The sequence below is a fragment of the Rhinatrema bivittatum genome, chromosome 2 (genome assembly GCF_901001135.1).
Source record: "Rhinatrema bivittatum chromosome 2, aRhiBiv1.1, whole genome shotgun sequence".
Classification (NCBI taxonomy): domain Eukaryota; kingdom Metazoa; phylum Chordata; class Amphibia; order Gymnophiona; family Rhinatrematidae; genus Rhinatrema; species Rhinatrema bivittatum.
The window spans coordinates 672,310,582-672,328,887 of record NC_042616.1 but is presented as its reverse complement, the minus strand read 5'-3'; the positions used below and the strand labels follow the sequence as shown (position 1 = coordinate 672,328,887).

The window sequence follows — 18,306 nt, the reverse complement described above, 5'->3', positions numbered from 1 at the left end:
TAGTTAAATCACAAGCAGATTGTGATAAATTGCAGGAAGACCTTGTGAGACTGGAAAATTGGGCATCCAAATGGCAGATGAAATTTAATGTGGATAAGTGCAAGGTGATGCGTATAGGGAAAAATAACCCATGCTATAATTACACGATGTTGGGTTCCATATTAGGTGCTACAACCCAAGAAAGAGATCTTGGTGTCATAGTGGATAACACATTGAAATCGTCGGTTCAGCGTGCTGCGGCAGTCAAAAAAGCAAACAGAATGTTGGGAATTATTAGAAAAGGAATGATGAATAAAACGGAAAATGTCATAATGCCTCTGTATCGCTCCATGATGAGACCGCACCTTGAATACTGTGTACAATTCTGGTCGCCGCATCTCAAAAAAGATATAATTGCGATGGAGAAGGTACAGAGAAGGGCTACCAAAATGATAAGGGGAATGGAACAACTCCCCTATGAGGAAAGACTAAAGAGGTTAGGACTTTTCAGCTTGGAGAAGAGACGACTGAGGGGGGATATGATAGAGGTGTTTAAAATCATGAGAGGTCTAGAACGGGTAGATGTGAATCGATTATTTACTCTTTCGGATAGTAGAAAGACTAGGGGACACTCCATGAAGTTAGCATGGGGCACATTTAAAACTAATCGGAGAAAGTTCTTTTTTACTCAACGCACAATTAAACTGGAATTTGTTGCCAGAGAATGTGGTTCGTGCAGTTAGTATAGCTGTGTTTAAAAAAGGATTGGATAAGTTCTTGGAGGAGAAGTCCATTACCTGCTATTAAGTTCACTTAGAGAATAGCCACTGCCATTAGCAATGGTTACATGGAATAGACTTAGTTTTTGGGTACTTGCCAGGTTCTTATGGCCTGGATTGGCCACTGTTGGAAACAGGATGCTGGGCTTGATGGACCCTTGGTCTGACCCAGTATGGCATTTTCTTATGTTCTTATGTTCTCTTTGGGTCCGACCTGAGGGTCATACCAATCCTGCACCAGGCCAAGGGTCCACCTCCAGCGCAACACTCCCTTTACTTTTCCTGCATATTTTCCCCGTCTGCTTCCTTCTGAGACTCTTTATATTTTCTAAATACTATTTGTTCGCGCTTATTTTTTCCCTATTTCTTTGGTGAACCATATTGCACCCTTTATTCTCTTTCTCTTGCTTTAATGCCTGGCAAAAAGATTTGTTGCTATTTTGTTACTACTTTTTATAACTGTTCATAATTTCTCTGTACCTCTTAGATACATTATTCCTAGAAAAGCTTCCTTAATTTCATCATTTATTTTGATATCTATGACGTTTATTGTATTACAGTTTGGTTCTGATTCAGTGTTTACTTTGAACCACATGCTGTGGTGATCATTGGATACGAGGTTATCCTAGAACATAACATCGATGATGTTGTTTTTATTTGTCATTACCAGTTCCATTGTCACCTTGCCAAGAATGGGTTCCTTAACTAGTTGCTTGAAAAATAATTCCTGTAAGGTTTCCAGTATCGTTCTACTTCTAATTGATCCTAAAGCTAGCAATCTCTGGTCTATATCTGATGGAGTTAAATCTTCTATTAAGGAACACAGAAGTCAGAAGAAATGAACCCCTTAGTCCACCCAGTCTGTCTATTTGTGTCTGCTTATTTTTCTGTAACAGGGCTTACTCAATGTTTTTCTCCCTCTCCCAGCTACTATTGTTTCTTTGTGTTTTTGTCCCATGCATGCTTGACTTTTGCCACTGTTTTGGCTCCTGTAATCTATGCTAGAAGCCTATTCTAGGTGTCCAACTCCCTCATAGTAAGAAAACAATTTTCTTACATTTTTATCTTTTCTGCTTCAAATGATGCCTCATTGTTCTTGAGCTTTTCATTCTGTGAAAAAATGCTACCTTCTTGTACTTTATGGGAGCCTGCTTGATAGGAGCTCCTCTCCTTTGCATGTTCTAATATCTCACAAGGATTAAAGCCGGGGTATCCATCCAGATGTGGTCAGCCAAAGCAAGGGTCAAATCCAAGGTCAGCATAGTCAAGGCAAGTGAGGGTCAGTTCATATCCCTATATACCTCTTCTCCTTAGGATGGTGGACAATAGATAAATCTTACATAAATATTAAACTATTAGATTTCTTTGAGGCAGCCCACAGCAACTCTGCTGTTGTTCATTTGGTATCTCAATGACTTTAATTTTGTCCCTAACATATAAAGTTACTTCTCCTCATTTTTTACTACCATGTATTTTCTAAAAAAGGTCCCATCCCAGCCCTGAGCATCACTGAACCAGAAATGATCTGGAAAAGGAAACAAGTATGGGGTTCAGATCTACAGAAGACATAAAAGTATTCCAAGTTGTTAAGTCAAAAGCAGATTGTAAGAAATTACAAGGGGACCTTGTGGGATAGGGAGACTGAGCATCCAAATGGCTGATGAAATTTAATGTGGACAAATAATCACTCTGCAGTTACATGATGATAGATTCTATATTTGGTGTCGCCATCCATGAAAAGAATCTAGTCATCATAGTAATCAATATGTTGAAATCTGCAGTTCAGTGTGTGGCAGTGTTCATAAAAGCAAAGAGAATGTTAGGAATTCTTAGGATAGGAATGTAGAATAAAATGGATAATTTCAAATGTATCACTCCATAGTATGACTGTGCCTAGAATACTCTGTGTAATTCGGGTTGCTGCATCTATAAAAAGATCACTACTCCTGACTTAAACTGGACCTGAACCAGTGACCTAGAGATAAAAAGCTCTCAAAGTCTGTGAAAATTCCCTTGTGCCATCCAGTTCTCCTCTAGAAAAAAAAATAGGGTAATTTCATTTCACCAATACTAAACAAAAATTGTACAGCAGAGGCTTTATCTTATTTTGTGTAAGAGAAAAAAAGAAGTTGGCATGTACCCCTCCCTCTGCCACCTCCAACAAAATCCCTGAAGCTTAGATTTAGTGTAAGCACATATGTTTCTTTTATTGAAAATAGATTAAAAGAAAAACTAACAAAGCCTTCCTAAAGATACAAAGATTGATATTTAGAAAACATAAGCAGAAAATAATGTTATGGAAAGTGAAGGGCAGCAACAGGTTTACAACTTTAAAACTGAAAATTCAATAGTAGGAAAAAATACCAAAAATAAAGTTGGTTAGCTTTTCACCCTTAAAGCACAATATACCTTTCATAGAAATAAACATAATGTCACCATTTTGTATTAATCATACAGTAAAATGAATGCCTAAGTCCATTAACAAAGATGAAATAAATGGAAAATGGTGAAGAAAAATTTGTGACTATGAATTCTTCTTTAGATTACATACCACTATAAGATACATACTTCCCAGCCTGCAGGAGTATCTACTAAGTTTTTAAAAATAAAGTTTGATTCTCAAGATATTCTCAATAGTGCTCAGAACAACGTGACAGTTCCAGGACAAGAAATAAAGATCCGGTTACTACATTTTCTCCAGAAATGTAAACATGCATAATCATTTTTCAGAACCACTATCAAATTCCCACTCACTTCTGTACATTGTCACTCACTCATCATTTGGCTTCATGAACTTGTTCAGTTAATCCTTCATACTCCATATAGTTTGATACCCTGCAGACACCCGATCAATTCCCTACATGTACACTCTTAATCACGGACCTGCAATACTAGGCTTGTTCTCTCTCTCTCTCTCTTGTCTCACTCTCTCTGAAAATCAATCCCTTGAACACACACATAATCAATTCCAAGTCCCCTGCACACTCTCAATCAATCAATCATCTAAATACATCTATACCTCTACATCCTTATGCTGGTCCAAGAAATGTTATTACAACTTGCAAACAATCCAGTTTTCCTCCAGAATCAATATGGCTACTAGCATTCTGCATCAGTCAACCTCTCTGTACTCCCTTTCTCAATCAGTCCCCTGAATGCATACCACACAAATATGGTAGCAGTAATAGAAGCTCAGGTCCCACTCTACCATCAGAGACTGTAAGGCAGGGGCAGAGGTACTGGCTTCTTTTCAGAGTGATAGCACGAGAAATGGTGACAGCTTCCGTTTGAGAACTAGCAAAGATATATATTAAACCCCTCCCTTTCCTGCAGCCTATCAGGTGAGCCATTCAGATGGAACAACTAGGCACAGTTACTTCTCCAATAGACAGAGCATCTGACTGTTGTTTTATGGTTCAAATTCTTGCTTCTTCAATATACTCAAGAGCCATATTCCAAGCCATGTGCTCATCTGTTTTTTTCTAGTGTTTGAACAACAGGTGCAAATATTATGCACCCAGTCTTCGGGTACCCATTCAAAACCTCATTGCTTTAAATAAAACTGGAAGGAGATAGCCCACAGTAAGACACATAGACCTACAGCTTTTTAACCTATACAGAACATGATTTAAAATTATTTGCCTTAGTACTTTCAATCTACTTTATCAGTGTGAAGAGCACCAAAGTGATTGCTATCTAGCTTGATGTGTTAGCAGCATTCAGTAACTTAAAAAAAAAAGTCATGACATTTTTTCACTGAATTTAAAATTAATTTTGTACATTTTGAAGTCCATTTATTGCATCCTGTAACCTCTTCTCAAACACTTTACTTTTTTATTTTTTTAACTCTATATGCATATAAATGAAAATAGCACTATAAAAGGGGAGGGGAGGGAGGAGGTTGCAAATTTAATAATTATATTGTGTTATATTACATAACACAGAAATATGATAGCATAGATGATTTTTTTGACTTTTCAAACAGGAAGATGATATTTAATAATTATTTTGGGTCATTTCTAACAGTGATGCTGCAGATGAGGCAAATGATTTCAGGAATAAGGTATTTTGTTAAATTTTGAAAGTCTACTTTGTGTACACAAATGGCAAATAGTGCACATTATTAGCAATAATGCACACTATTTTCCCTTTTAGCATTTCAAGATGAATGTTTGAAGTTTTTTTGGCTTTGCAATAGTTTTACACTTGTGAAATTTAAAATTTATAGTTAATGAGCTACTGCAATGCTAAATTATGTAAAGCAACCCATTAACTAGTGGAGCATAGTGAAATTATACATGAAATTTGCTTTGCAAGACCTATTTTGCAAAAATTAAGTGCACATCAATAAGATTTGGTTAAATTATTGTAAAAGTTTCATTTGAACAGCTATGCATGCTATTTTTCTACTGATCTAATTAACAAATAAGTACCAGAAGAAAAATAGCATGTGGTATATTGTAAATAGTGCACAAACTTCAGTGTACTTTAGTACAACAGATTCAAAATGAAAATGTCATCCTCAAAACAGATACACATTGAAAGATATGTTGTAGTTGAAACTATGTTGTAGTTGGAAAGTCATTTGTTACCTCTTATACATAGGCACTTTTGTGGTATGTTTTTAAAGTTATTAGTGGCATAGAAAAAGCACCATACAATAATATATTCAGATAAAGAAAATGTAGAACAATTCTGCTCTTTGAATTAACTATGTACTACAGGAGTAATTGCTAAAAAAAATATAGCAATGTTTAACACAGGATTTCAAAATGTATCATTTCATTTTAACTGTTCCCATGAATTTATCTCCTACATTCCATGTTATAGAATATACAAATTAAATTCTTTCTACTACTGAAACATTTTTTTTGGCTTAAAATTGTTTCCATCTGTACAATAATGTTATAGCTATATACATGTTATGATTGTGCTGGATGAATTCTGTTGATTCCTTTCTGTAAGTGCTCTGATTTCTTTTTTCATGTTTTTGTATTTCTTTTAATTTTAAAGCAGGTTTGCTGAACTCAGATGACTGCAAATACTCTGAATGCTTTGCTACCTGGTGGATTCTGTAAGCTGCAAGATAAAAAAAAATTAAAAGGGTCTATTTGTTCAGACCTTCACTTACATGGTAATATGATACAGTATTATTATTATTAATTATTTATTTGATGAATAATAATATCTTGCAAACAATAAATCAATGTCATATACATATAATATTGGTAACCAGAACACTATGGTCTCTCTCAAACTGGCCCTCTTTATAGCTACCCACATCCCATGAAATGAATCAATGAACAACAAGATTGGAATTAAAAAATAAGCCACAGCTTTATTAACACAACAATAATTTCACCCAAGCCCTACCTTTAAACATGTAAACTGCCCTGGTGGTCATCCACCTCACCCCAAGCAAGATGTACCACCCCCAGGCCACCCGGCTTGCAGGCATACTGCCACCTCCCATGAGCCTCCCATTATGGCCAAGTAAGGGGTCCCACATCAATGTGACTAAACCCAATCACATCACATCCACTCAGGGTACCTGGTGTTGACAGCTCCAGCCCACCTGGCCAATCCATCAACAGTACCTTATCCCAAACTGCTCAGGTAATTCCACTCCCCAAAAGCTGTGACAACAACCAAAATATCCAATAACAATAACAGAGGGTGGGTGGGAGGGATGTGAATAGAAATATTGGATGGCATAAAAAGTGGGCTACACTTTTGCTCTCCACCCTTTATACCAGCCCCTTAGGGACCCTTTCCTAGCTGCATTGGGTTGCCACCAATCAGGATCTGAGAACAGCCACTGAATGGTTTGAAATCCGAGCACAGCAATGACCATCCCCAGTGGCTCTAACTGAACCCATCAGCATCCACACTTCACAGATGCAGGCTGGCCAGGCTTGGTGCCCATCTTATGATAGGCATCCAGATATGTGGTTTCCACCTGCCCTGCACAAAAAATTACAAAAAGAAATAAAAAACAGAAAAAGCAAAAATTGTCACAGAAATGAACATGCAATCAGAAATGATAAAATAAAAATCTGAAATCACATTGAAAATCATAAGGCAATATGACATGATGCACAAACAAAAAAAATAAAATCCAATTGAATATAAAACAAGCATAAAATAAATGTAATGTGGAAACAATAGTAAGAAATGCAAGACAGATTAGTGAAATAAACAACCAATAACAACATATAATATTACAGAAACCACAATAAAAACTTAAAATAACATGATTTTAGAATTACTACACCATGTAAGAACATACTACTTTATAGTAACTTTTCATGCCCTGTAATAATTGGTTTAGGGTTTAGGGGCCAGTTTTTCATGTAGAGTGAGACATACGAACAGCACAGTATACCTCAGTGAAGATTTGACATCATTTGGAGTGAGGAAAGTCTCATAAAGATGAAATTTTGGACTATCTTATATCGGCCTAGCTTGATGGTTCCCTGATATCCATCAAGCTAAGGTGAGAGAACACAGTAGACATAAACTATGAGACAGGCTAAAAATAGTCGAGTACCCCACTGTAAGGCTCTGAAAGCTAGGCTTCTGATTTAAAATTGAATTTGTAATGGAATCAAAAGCCAATGTAAATCTTTCAACAGTGGGGTAACATCACTATGTTTATATCTGCCAAATATCAATCCTTCCACTCCATTAGGGTCATCACAAGGGGTGAGCAAGAAGAGTGACCACCGTTGGCACCAAACTGGGGTTGAAGGAAGGAAGCCACACTCTGCTTTAGATTCAGTCTGTGAATCTAACAAGCCCAAAAGGGAAGGTGGGTAGTGAAAGCAACCCTTGCCCTAGGTGCTATTTTGTCCAGCCTTGTCACTCATGATGCATCCAGTTCTACCCTTCTGCTGACTTACTCTTTCCTTAGTCCAAGTAGTTGCTCCAAAGAAATAATGATAATAATAATAATATAAACATGAATTATCCCCCCCTTTTTTTAGGTGAGCCTGACTCAGGCCGAGTTTCGCCCCCACATTGGGGCTGCCTCAGGGGCTAAAATACATGAGGCAGCCCCAATGTGGGGGCGAAACTAGGCCTGAGTCGGGCTCGCCTAAAAAAGAATTTGTCTCCATAAATAAAAGTTTCTAATCGGACATTTCTTGGTTTCTAATCTACTTTGTTGCCCTCGTGGCTTTCTTAGGCAGCCTTCCTTCCTGCTTTGTTGGTCCAACACTTTTTTCTATTGGTACAGTCATTTTGTATATGCTACCATACCAGGAGGAGGGAAATCAGACTTGATGGAGCCTGGAAGGTCATAAGTAGGACCATGGGAAGGAAGAGGCTGGGGAGGCTGGAAACCCAACTCTCACCACTGTCCGTCTTTATTTGGCAGGGAAGACCACCTGTAAGACCACTTTGTAAATCAACCATGTTAACATTTTCACCTGTCCTTCCAAAAATACAACACAAGGATGCAGGACAATTCCAGTGCAGCTGAAAAAGTATTTCAAAAGAAACCACAATTAGCATTTTTTGAAATAAAAATGAGCAGTACCTTTCTGAAAAGATTCCATTTTGAAATGAGGCAATGTACTGCTTTCTTTTTTCAACTGGCATGACATCAACATAGCCTCCGTGCTGATTGCGCATTACTCCAGCATGCACTGCAGCACGGCAGATACTGGATAACTGTATGAAAAAGAAAAATATGGTTATGTAAACTACTTGTCAAATGAATCATTATTAAAATGGATTATTTTGATGCTAGAGACCCATACATTTACTTTTCCCAATCTTTGACTCGTCAAAATGACCCTTCACCTATTCAAATAAGAAAAAGAAACAAAACACTCCAAAATAACAAGAAAATAAGCAATAAAGAAAGAAAAATAAAGACAAAAATAAAGAGAATATTTTTTTCCATTTCTCCTAAATGTTTTGGCTGGTAATAATTTTTTACTTCTGTAACTTTTGGTTTGAGGGCTGTTTAGAACATATGAAAGACACATGCAGTATACATTTGAGTGACTTGGGGCCTCATTTTCCAATATCGCATTGGTAACGCATGGGCGTTTCCCATGCAAATGAGGCTTTTTTCGTGCAGCGGGGAAACTTCGCATGCGGCGATGTTTTCGCGATTTGCGCAAATGTATTCGTGAATCGCGAAAACATCTTCGCGGTGCACAATAAAACAACCAAAGAATCATCGCACTGCATGAAACAGGCTGTTTCATGAAAGGTGTATCACGGTTCACAACATTTCCTAGCTTGATGGACACTCTACCTGGGCAACAACAAGCTAGTTTGAGAGAACATTGGCCAAATCTCATCTTGGAGTGAGTTTCCTAACTCCGAAGGCCATCAGATCTTCACAAGAGACCACTGTTCTGTTCGTACATCTCATGTTGAATGTGAAAGTGGCCCCAACCCCCTACACTCATACCTAATTCCCACTTCGAGTTACTAGGTGGGCCTCCCATAGGGATACAAATACCTATCTAGGGAGTAGACATTATAGAAAGTCTCTCTCTCTCTCTCTCTCTCTCTCTCTCTCTCTCTCTCTCTCTCTCTCTCTCTCTCTCTCTCTCTCTCTCTCTCTCTCTCTCTCTCTCTCTCTCTCTCTCTCAGGCTGTTGTGAACCACACTATGAGTCGTGCTAACACTGTGGCTGTTTCACCACACATGATAACTTTACATATACTCTGCCCCCTGAATACAAAATTCACAAAGCATGATTTGTGAATGGAGCTCCTTGGAAAATGACCCCCTTGGTGTTTATAAGCAGGTTTTTGGGCACAATAGAGAATAATAATGGAAACTCTATGACAGTTCCTCACTGCATGCACTCTAATCATCTTTTTTTCAGGTTGTGACATTTTCTTGTTTACTTTTCAGGATATTTCCCAATTATCTGCATTTATGACAATTGCCATTCTGTTTACTTTTCACATTATTCCCTCTACAGAAGCTGTGTGTTCAGTTTATAGGGGGTATTCTCAAAGGATTGATGTGCAGAAATGGCCTTTTAAAAATTACCTGGGGGGTTGTGGACATGTAAGCGGTCCATATTCAAAAGCATTTAGCCAGGTAACTCAGAAGTTATCCTGCTAACTCTGGTCGGCCCGTACACTCTTCCTAAAGTTAGCTGAATAATCTCATATGGTTAACTAAGATAGCCAGATAAATTCAGCGGCACAGATATATTCATTACCTACAGGGGCAGATTGTGGGAAAATAGTGGCCCGGGGGATTTTTCTCCATACTGGCCCATGGGTACACAATTACATAAAGAATATAATTTACATATATAATTTACATATAATTTACATATATATGTACACACCCCTATATTTCAATATGGTCCTCCCATATCAACAGAGTATTATTTGCCAACACTCAAAGAATAACAACCCCACCTATGAAAAAGAATACCACAAATATTACACCAGAATCTAAAATATCAATACACCTCCTATCAGGAAAACAGAACAGGCCAAGCTACTACAGATCCCTACAGAGAAACCACATGCTAAAAGAATGCTTCATCTCAGTCTTTGCATGCAGAACACAAACTCTCACCAAATACAGAATACAAAATGAAGGAGCACAAATAACAAAAACTGAAATGTAAACTCCAAGAAGCCAGACTCCTTGTATTAACAATAGAAAAATAGAACCACCATTCCTCATAAAACAAATAAAATCAAGAAACATAAAGCATCAGTAAAACCATAATAAAAGAATATTTTAAAACTACTGATAAATAGAATTTCTATTAATTAAAATCATATACATTTTTTACAATGTCCCAAACACTAATAAAATATTTCAAAACAGCACATATATCAAATAACATCCAATAATTAAAAATAATAAGGATTTTAAAAAGACCCTGCTGTCCCCTTCTGTGGGAGCTCTTTATTTCCAGTCACCCTGATATTGTCGAGGATTAGGAGGTTATCCTCTCTCTCTCACACATACTCACATGTCCATTCTCTCTCACACATACACTGTCACATACATACACATTCATGCTCTTATACCCACTATAATCTCTCACGCTCACTGACACTGACACACTCTCAGGCTCGAAGACACTCTCTCCCCCTCCACACACACACACCCCCCACACACAAACTTTTACTCCCTTGGATTTTCTCATACACACTCATGCTCTCAAACTCACACGCTGACCCCCAAGCAGGCTCCCATTCATGTTCACACCACTCCCTCCCCATCTCCCAGGCATGCACACATTCATTCTCACACACACAGACCCCCAGGCAGGCACCTATGCATTCACACACATACACCCCCATGCAGAATCCCATTCATATACATGCACACACTAAAGGCAGATCCCCCTCTCTTTCTTTTGCCACCAACCACAGAACCTCTCTCATTCCTCTGCTGCCACTGTCACTGCTGCCTCATGGCTACTGGGGAGGCGCCGATTGCTGCTACTGACACTGAAGCCCATTCTGCTGCCTCCTCTGTGCAGGCCCCGTCGGCTTCCACTTTCTCCATGCTGATCTCGTACAATGTGAGATCCGCATAGTGAAAGTGCTATTCTTGCAGATTCCCAAAGATTACATGTGCCAATCACTAAAAAGTAATTTATTTTTTTTTTACCTTTGCTGGCTGATCTTAGTTTTCTAATCGGTTGGTCACAGGCTTTTTTTTTTCCACCTTCCCTTTCTTATTTTTTTGCCAATTCCATTTATATTGTCTTTTTTTCTATTTCTTTTCTCTCCATCTTCTTCCCTCAAACACACAGTCAGGTTCTCATTCTCACATGCTTTCTCTCTCTCACACACACACACACACACACACACACATAATCTCACTGTCACATGCTGTCTCTCATACAATCATTCATACACACAGTCATCACTGGCACATGCTGTCTGACACACACACAGGCTCTCTCTCACTCCCACATGCTGTCTTGCTCAAGCACAGGCTCTCACTGTCACATGCTCTCTCGTACAATCATTCATACACACAGGCTCTCACTGTCACATGCTCTCTCATACAATCATTCATACACACAGGCTCTCACTGTCACATGCTGTCTCTCTCACACACACACACACAGAGGCTCTCACATACTGTCTCTGCAAACATTCAGATCCTCACTCCCACACACAATCTCTCAACTCATCTCATATACACACACACACCCTCTATAGACCCTCAGCCTCTCTCTCACCTCTGGGCCTCCTCTTCACGGGTCACCGCAGGATGGGCTCTGCAGCGGCCCTGATCTTCGCGGGCCACGGCGGCCCTGCTACCGGACCTCTTCCTCTTCTCGGGCCGCGGCGGCCCTGCTACCGGGCCTCTTCCTCTTCTTGGGCCGCGGCGGCCCTGTTACCGGGCCTCTTCCTCTTCTCGGCCCGTAAGCGCTGCTCCTCTTCTGCACGCGCTGATGCTCCTCCTCCTTCCTGCCCACGCGGCTCCGGCAACATTTACTTCCGGGGCTGCACAGGCAGGAAGGAGGAGGACCATCAGTGCGTTTAAACGTGATCTTTTTCTTCGGGCCATGGTGACATGAGCCTCACCACGGCCCTGCCGATCTGCCTGCTATATACGTGTTGCTGCTCAGCGGCCGCATGAGCCTCCTTGCGCCTGGGGGCATTGGCTCCCCTCGGGATACCACTGCTCACGGCGCCCCCTAATACTTTGGTTGGAAACTTTATAATACAAAAAAAAAAAAAAATCACGTGACAGGAGTGACTGGCCCACTGGGGAAAGCCCGATCCCCCGATAGGTCAAACCGCCCCTGAATACCTAGCTAAAATTTATAGAAGAGGTACTGGGGATGTGGCTACATTTTATTGGGCTAAGCTTTATCTGGTAGAAAACTGCAGTCCTAGAGTTAGCCATACAACAAAAAAAACCTAGCTCCCGATTCCCCCACTCACCAAATGTTTAAAAATTGTAGCAGGTCAAGCAGGTCCCTTCCACATACCCCAATATGTGTAAAAAATGCAGTGGGTCAAGAGGATCCTACTCCTGCTTCCCATTAAGTTTAAATATTGCAGTGGTGGGCACTGATCCTTACCCACATCCACTATTTTCAAAAAGGTGTGGTCAAAAATTCCCACCCTCTACCCCTAAATGTCTCCCCAAATCAGAATAGGAGAGGCTCTTACCTGTTCCTGCTCCACTGAATACTGATAGTTACTGGCACTTAGCCACATGAAGGGGAAATGTTTGGTGGGCGCCATTTTAGAAAATGGCGCTGACCAAGCCAGGGGCTAGGGGGCACCCAGGGCTTCAACCTTTGCATAATTGCCAGTTTGCAGGTATGTGGTGTGGGGGGGGGCCAGGGTGGGGGGCCATTAGGCAACCAATAATTTTTTGGGGAGGGGGCTTGGGCCCAAGTGTTTTTATGGAAAGAGGGGTGAGGGGTCACTATAAGGGGGATGTCAGTATTTCAGGAGGTGGGGGGGGGGCATCGTCAGATGCCACTGGCTTAGTTTTAATTTTTTTGGGGGGGCTCTATTGGTAGCCCCAGGGTGGATCTAATAAGACTCCCTGGTAACTGTTTTACTTCTTTTAGGGGGCTGCCATATTTATTTTTATTTTCAATGTATTTTCTGCCTTTCAGACACTTCAAAACAGATTACACGCAAGTATAGTAAACAGAACTGCATGGCCCTTTATATCTAATGTGGGAGCAACGGGATCCACATTAGGGTCTCACTGCTCTGGAGATAAATTAACATTTTAAAAAAAGGTATAGATAAATAACTTGGCTGACAAAGGGATAGATTTTGAAAGGTACGCACGGGAGTAGATTTGTTCGCGCAACCTGGCGCAAACAAATCTACTCCCGATTTTATAACATGCGCATGTTATAAAATACTGGGTCGGCACGCACAAGGCTGCTGCAAAATCGGCAGCCTGCGCGCGCTGAGCCGCACAGCCATCCTCCATTCCTTCTGCCCCCCCCCCCACCTTCCCCTCCCTTCCCCTATCTAACCCACCCCCCAGCAGGCACTACTGCGGCTGTACTTTTTCTCCTCTGAGTGAGGTTGCAGCAGGGTCTGTGTTTAGGAGGAAGAGAATGACAGTGGTCCAGCAGTGACAGTATAGAGTGTTTATTTTTCTCTGAGTGAATACTGGGTGCTGGGCACTAGAGATATCATTCGTTTTTGCCAAATTGGACAATTGTCCAATCCAGCATGTTTCGGGAAGCCCGAAAAATGAAAGAGATTTTCCCATTTTTTCACGAAAATTCTTTTTCGTATTAGTGTGCACTAATGGGGAGTTAGTGTGCACTAACTCCCCGTTAGTGCGCGGTGACTCCCATTAGCGCGCCCTAACAACAACTAACAAAATGTAACAAAATCTAATGGTTTTTGTTAGTGCACGCTAACGGAGGATTAGCGCGCACTAATGGGAGTTAGTGTGCACTAATGGGGAGTAGCGTGCACTAATGGGCAGCAATCTCCATTATGACTTCCATGCCTTAGGTTGCTGATGCTGATGCCACTTTGAGTGCCAGTTTGCCTCCCATGCTGCCAGCAAGGGTTCATGCCACTAGCAACAGTGGCATGAACCCTTGCTGGCTTTGGAGCCTTGGGACATTCTTCCCATGGCAGCTTTCTTCTTGGTTTGTTATACAGGGATGTTTTGTCCTCAGAACAAATATGTAAAAAAAGACAAAAGATATAGGTTCTATTACTATAACATCTTTAAACATCTTCTTTTTCTTCTACTCCTTCACAATCCCATCCTGTTTATTTGTTGATTATACTAGGGAGGATTGTTCATAAAACATCTCAGTTTGAATGATTAAATACAGATAGAACAGAAAACATAGAGGAGAGAAACAATTTCCATGTTCTGAATGTAATAGCAGTTTTATTCAAACATCCTATGTCACAAGAAAATCAAAATTCCATCCAGCAGCTAGATCAAGTTCAAGCAGAGAATGTTAGTAAAACGTATGCCAAAAAATGGTATTCATTACAGTTCATTTTATTGTACTGAATCTGACAATTGAACAGTATTCTTCCACAGAATGATTGACATCTCCCATGCCACTCTGCCTTGCTGCTATACTCACTATGATATACCGCGGGCGTCTTTGTGCCACTCCACCTGTTGCCATGCCCAGACTTTATACTTTGGAGTTCTTTCTACCACTGTGCTTTGCTGCCAAACCCCAAACCTTACACCTTGATGTGTTCTTGCAATTCTGGGAGTGAAGCTGTTTTGCACCTCCCATTTTGCTTTGGTGTCTGGATGCCACCAGACAGCAAAGGGTTGCTCGGACCCTCTATCAATGCCTTGGGGTTTTCCATGCTACCTTTTCTGCATCATTCCCTCTTTATGGTGCCTTAGGATGTTGATGCCACTTTTGGTACCACTTTTCCTCCAATGCTGCCATCAAGGGTTTATGTTACAGTTGCAGATGCCCACTTTCAGAGTTTTGGCATGTTCTTCCCACACTATGGTGCCGAAGCAATACTGTCCACTGGCCACAGCGCACAGCTCAACATGTGATAGGACACACATTTCCCTGATGCAAAATGGGGGTTAGCACATCCAAGACATATGTCCAATAGAGCATATAACTAATAGTGCTCATCACATGTAAATTCATATTGATGATGCTATTAGCTATTTCCCCCTATGCAAAAACAAATGTGCGCCCAATGTGCACATTTTTGCCCTCAAAAATTAATGCCTGCCTGACAATTTATTTAGTCCTTCACTTACTGCCGATTGGTCCATTCACTGTCACATGACAGGACAGCCTTCTGAAAGGACCAATCACCTTTCAGAAGGCTGTCCTGAAAAAGACCAATAGGGAACAACCCTGCCAGAAGAGGGGCTTCAGCAGGGGTTTCTGGTCGGAAGGGAGAACATTTTCAGTCCGGCAATGGTGGTTTTATCATACAGACCTTGGATTCCTGGGTCTGACCCAGACCACTTGGCCCATCAGGCCAGACATTGGCAGGAGGGAGCTTAGGTCAGTTCAGTTGCTGGGCACCCAGCTCTATCTCCTGCACACCCAATGCCAAGGACACAATAGGATGCACAGTTTTACCTTTTAGCTTGGCAGGTCATTTAAATATTAAATCAGGAGCCCAGGGAGGTGGTTGGGCATGCATTAGAAAAGCAAGTGCTCAGCACTGAGCACTCGTTTTCTACGTGCCAATATTGCATCGGCTCCTATATTTCTTATTTGTTTCTCTGACAATGCCATGGACAGCTCCTGCCATTGCAGGCACCTCTTTGCCCATTTCAGAGCCCTAGGCTATTCATGCCATATTTTTGGTGCCAATTTCACACAGTCTAGGTACCTTGGTATTTGTTCCCCCTTCTGATTTTCTCACAAGTTTCATGAGAATTGATGAGATAATACCAATTCTGGAGTCCAAAATAGGCTGCAATTCTTCCCCCATTGACTTTAATGGCAAATGAAAAAAAGAATAGAACATAAAAAAGAATTTGCTCTTTACATTTTCAAACTAATGAAACAAATTTAGGTCTCCACTAAATGAATGGAAAAAAGAAATTATTTTTTTTCTTTTCTGCACACCCCTATAGTATGTTGAATGAAAAAGTGCATTCTATAATTTGTTTTACATCTGGTTACTAGTTTCATGGTATTTACTGATGTTTTCGTATTATTAGAAAGAGTAAATAATAAGGGTGAGAGCCTTGAAAAATTTTATGGCACTTTCATTTTTGTTCAGGGAGAGGGCCATTTCGGGTTCACTCCACACCATTTTTTTAAATTTGTTGCGCTATTTTGTTTAAAAAAGTACAAACATTTATATAAAAACTGAGGCCCCGCCCACCCTCCCATCCCTTCTAGGACTCACCACAAACACCCAGTGGTCTAGAAAAGAGCCAGGGAGCTATATCCTGCTCCTGGGCTGGCAGCTGCCCTCATTCTAAATTGTGCTGGCCACACTTTGCCCTTAACTTGTGACAGGGATTACAGGTGCTGAAGAGACCTATCCTCTTTAGACTTTCCTCACAGGGGAATTGCTCCGTATACTAGGGATGTGAATCGTTTTTCAACGATTAAAATTATCGTCCGATAATGTTTATATCGTCTTAAATCGTTATAGAACACGATGCAATAGAAATTCTAACGATTTATCGTTAAAAATCGTTAAATCGTGTTAGTGCGCACTAACTCGAGTTAGTGCGCACTAACTCCCCGTTAGTGCGCACTAACTCGATTTAGTGCGCACTAACTGAAAATGATACAAATAAACACTTTCCAGGTCACTGAAGGTCAGTTAGGAATGAATATGTGTTCCTATTGGCTGGCTGCCCTCTTATCTATTGATGTTACCAAGGTTACCACTGAGGTGATGGTTGGGGGGATGGGAAATGGAACTGGAAACTAACGAACACCAACAGAAAATGAAACAAAGTGTTCACACTTCCCAGGTCAGTAAAGGTCACTTAGGAATGAATATGTATGTATGTATTCCTATTGGCTGGCTGTGCTCTTATCTATTGATGTTACCAAGGCTAACACTGAGGTAATGGTTGGGGGGATGTGAAATGGAAACAGTTGGAAGCTTGACAAAAAAAGTAATGTAATGATCAGCACTCACGTGACTAGAACTTGTTTGTTTATTATTTTAGTTAGCAGGCACCTGAAATGCTAGTGCATGTTGAATTTGCCAATCACTGTGCATTTTAGAAAGGTGGTCCTGGCTGGAACTGTACACAGTTCAAATATATGTAATTGATTGTTGGTAAGTGTATTTTTTAAGTAGCCACACTGGCACAAGTATGTTTACTTTTCCTCCTACTTAACTCACTAGCTCAGCTTTGTAAGAAGGGCTTCTCTGCTTGTGTGTTGTTTTTGTTTGGTGTGAGGAGAGCAGAAACATCAGATCTTTATTCAATCTACTACAGTCATCTCTTACAGTGCCCTATCCCTATTAATACCAGGAGTGTTGTGATCTTCCTGCACACAGTGCCCTAACCCTGATACCAGTCTGAGACAGCTCCCTCCCTGCATTACTAGTGAGAGGCTGGCTTCACAGACAGGGGGGAGCTGCCTGACCCTCACTCCTGACTTCCCCCATGTCCCAGCTACTGAATGGTGTGTGGGTGAGGGGGGGGGGGGAGGATGGTGAAGTCTGAGACAGCTCCCTCCCTGCATTACTAGTGAGAGGCTGGCTTCACAGACAGGGGGAGCTGCCTGACCCTCACTCCTGACTTCCCCCATGTCCCAGCTAGTGAATGGTGTGTGGGTGAGGGGGGGGGGGAGGATGGTGAAGTCTGAGACAGCTCCCTCCCTGCATTACTAGTGAGAGGCTGGCTTCACAGACAGGGGGGAGCTGCCTGACCCTCACTCCTGACTTCCCCCATGTCCCAGCTAGTGAATGGTGTGTGGGTGAGGGGGGGGGGGAGGATGGTGAAGTCTGAGACAGCTCCCTCCCTGCATTACTAGTGAGAGGCTGGCTTCACAGACAGGGGGGAGCCGCCTGACCCTCACTCCTGACTTCCCCCATGTCCCAGCTAGTGAATGGTGTGTCGGTGAGGGGGGGGGGAGGATGGTGAAGTCTGAGAC

At 41.1% G+C, this 18,306-nt stretch overlaps 1 protein-coding gene across 2 annotated transcripts in view; it reads right to left on the bottom strand.

Moving 5' to 3' along the window:
• Positions 1–3,006: 3,006 nt before the first annotated feature.
• The window catches only part of CRISPLD1 (cysteine rich secretory protein LCCL domain containing 1), a 198,643-nt gene continuing 183,343 nt past the window's right edge, over positions 3,007–18,306 (bottom strand). For both annotated transcript variants that reach the window (XR_003854848.1, XM_029591502.1), the window contains 2 exons: positions 8,299–8,432; positions 3,007–5,837 (listed from right to left, as the gene is read on the bottom strand). Coding sequence is in view for 1 of the 2 variants with exons in the window: in XM_029591502.1 (XP_029447362.1) it covers positions 5,786–5,837; positions 8,299–8,432 (186 nt within the window). In the remaining variant the exon portion in view is untranslated. The remainder of the gene's footprint in view (positions 5,838–8,298; positions 8,433–18,306) is intronic.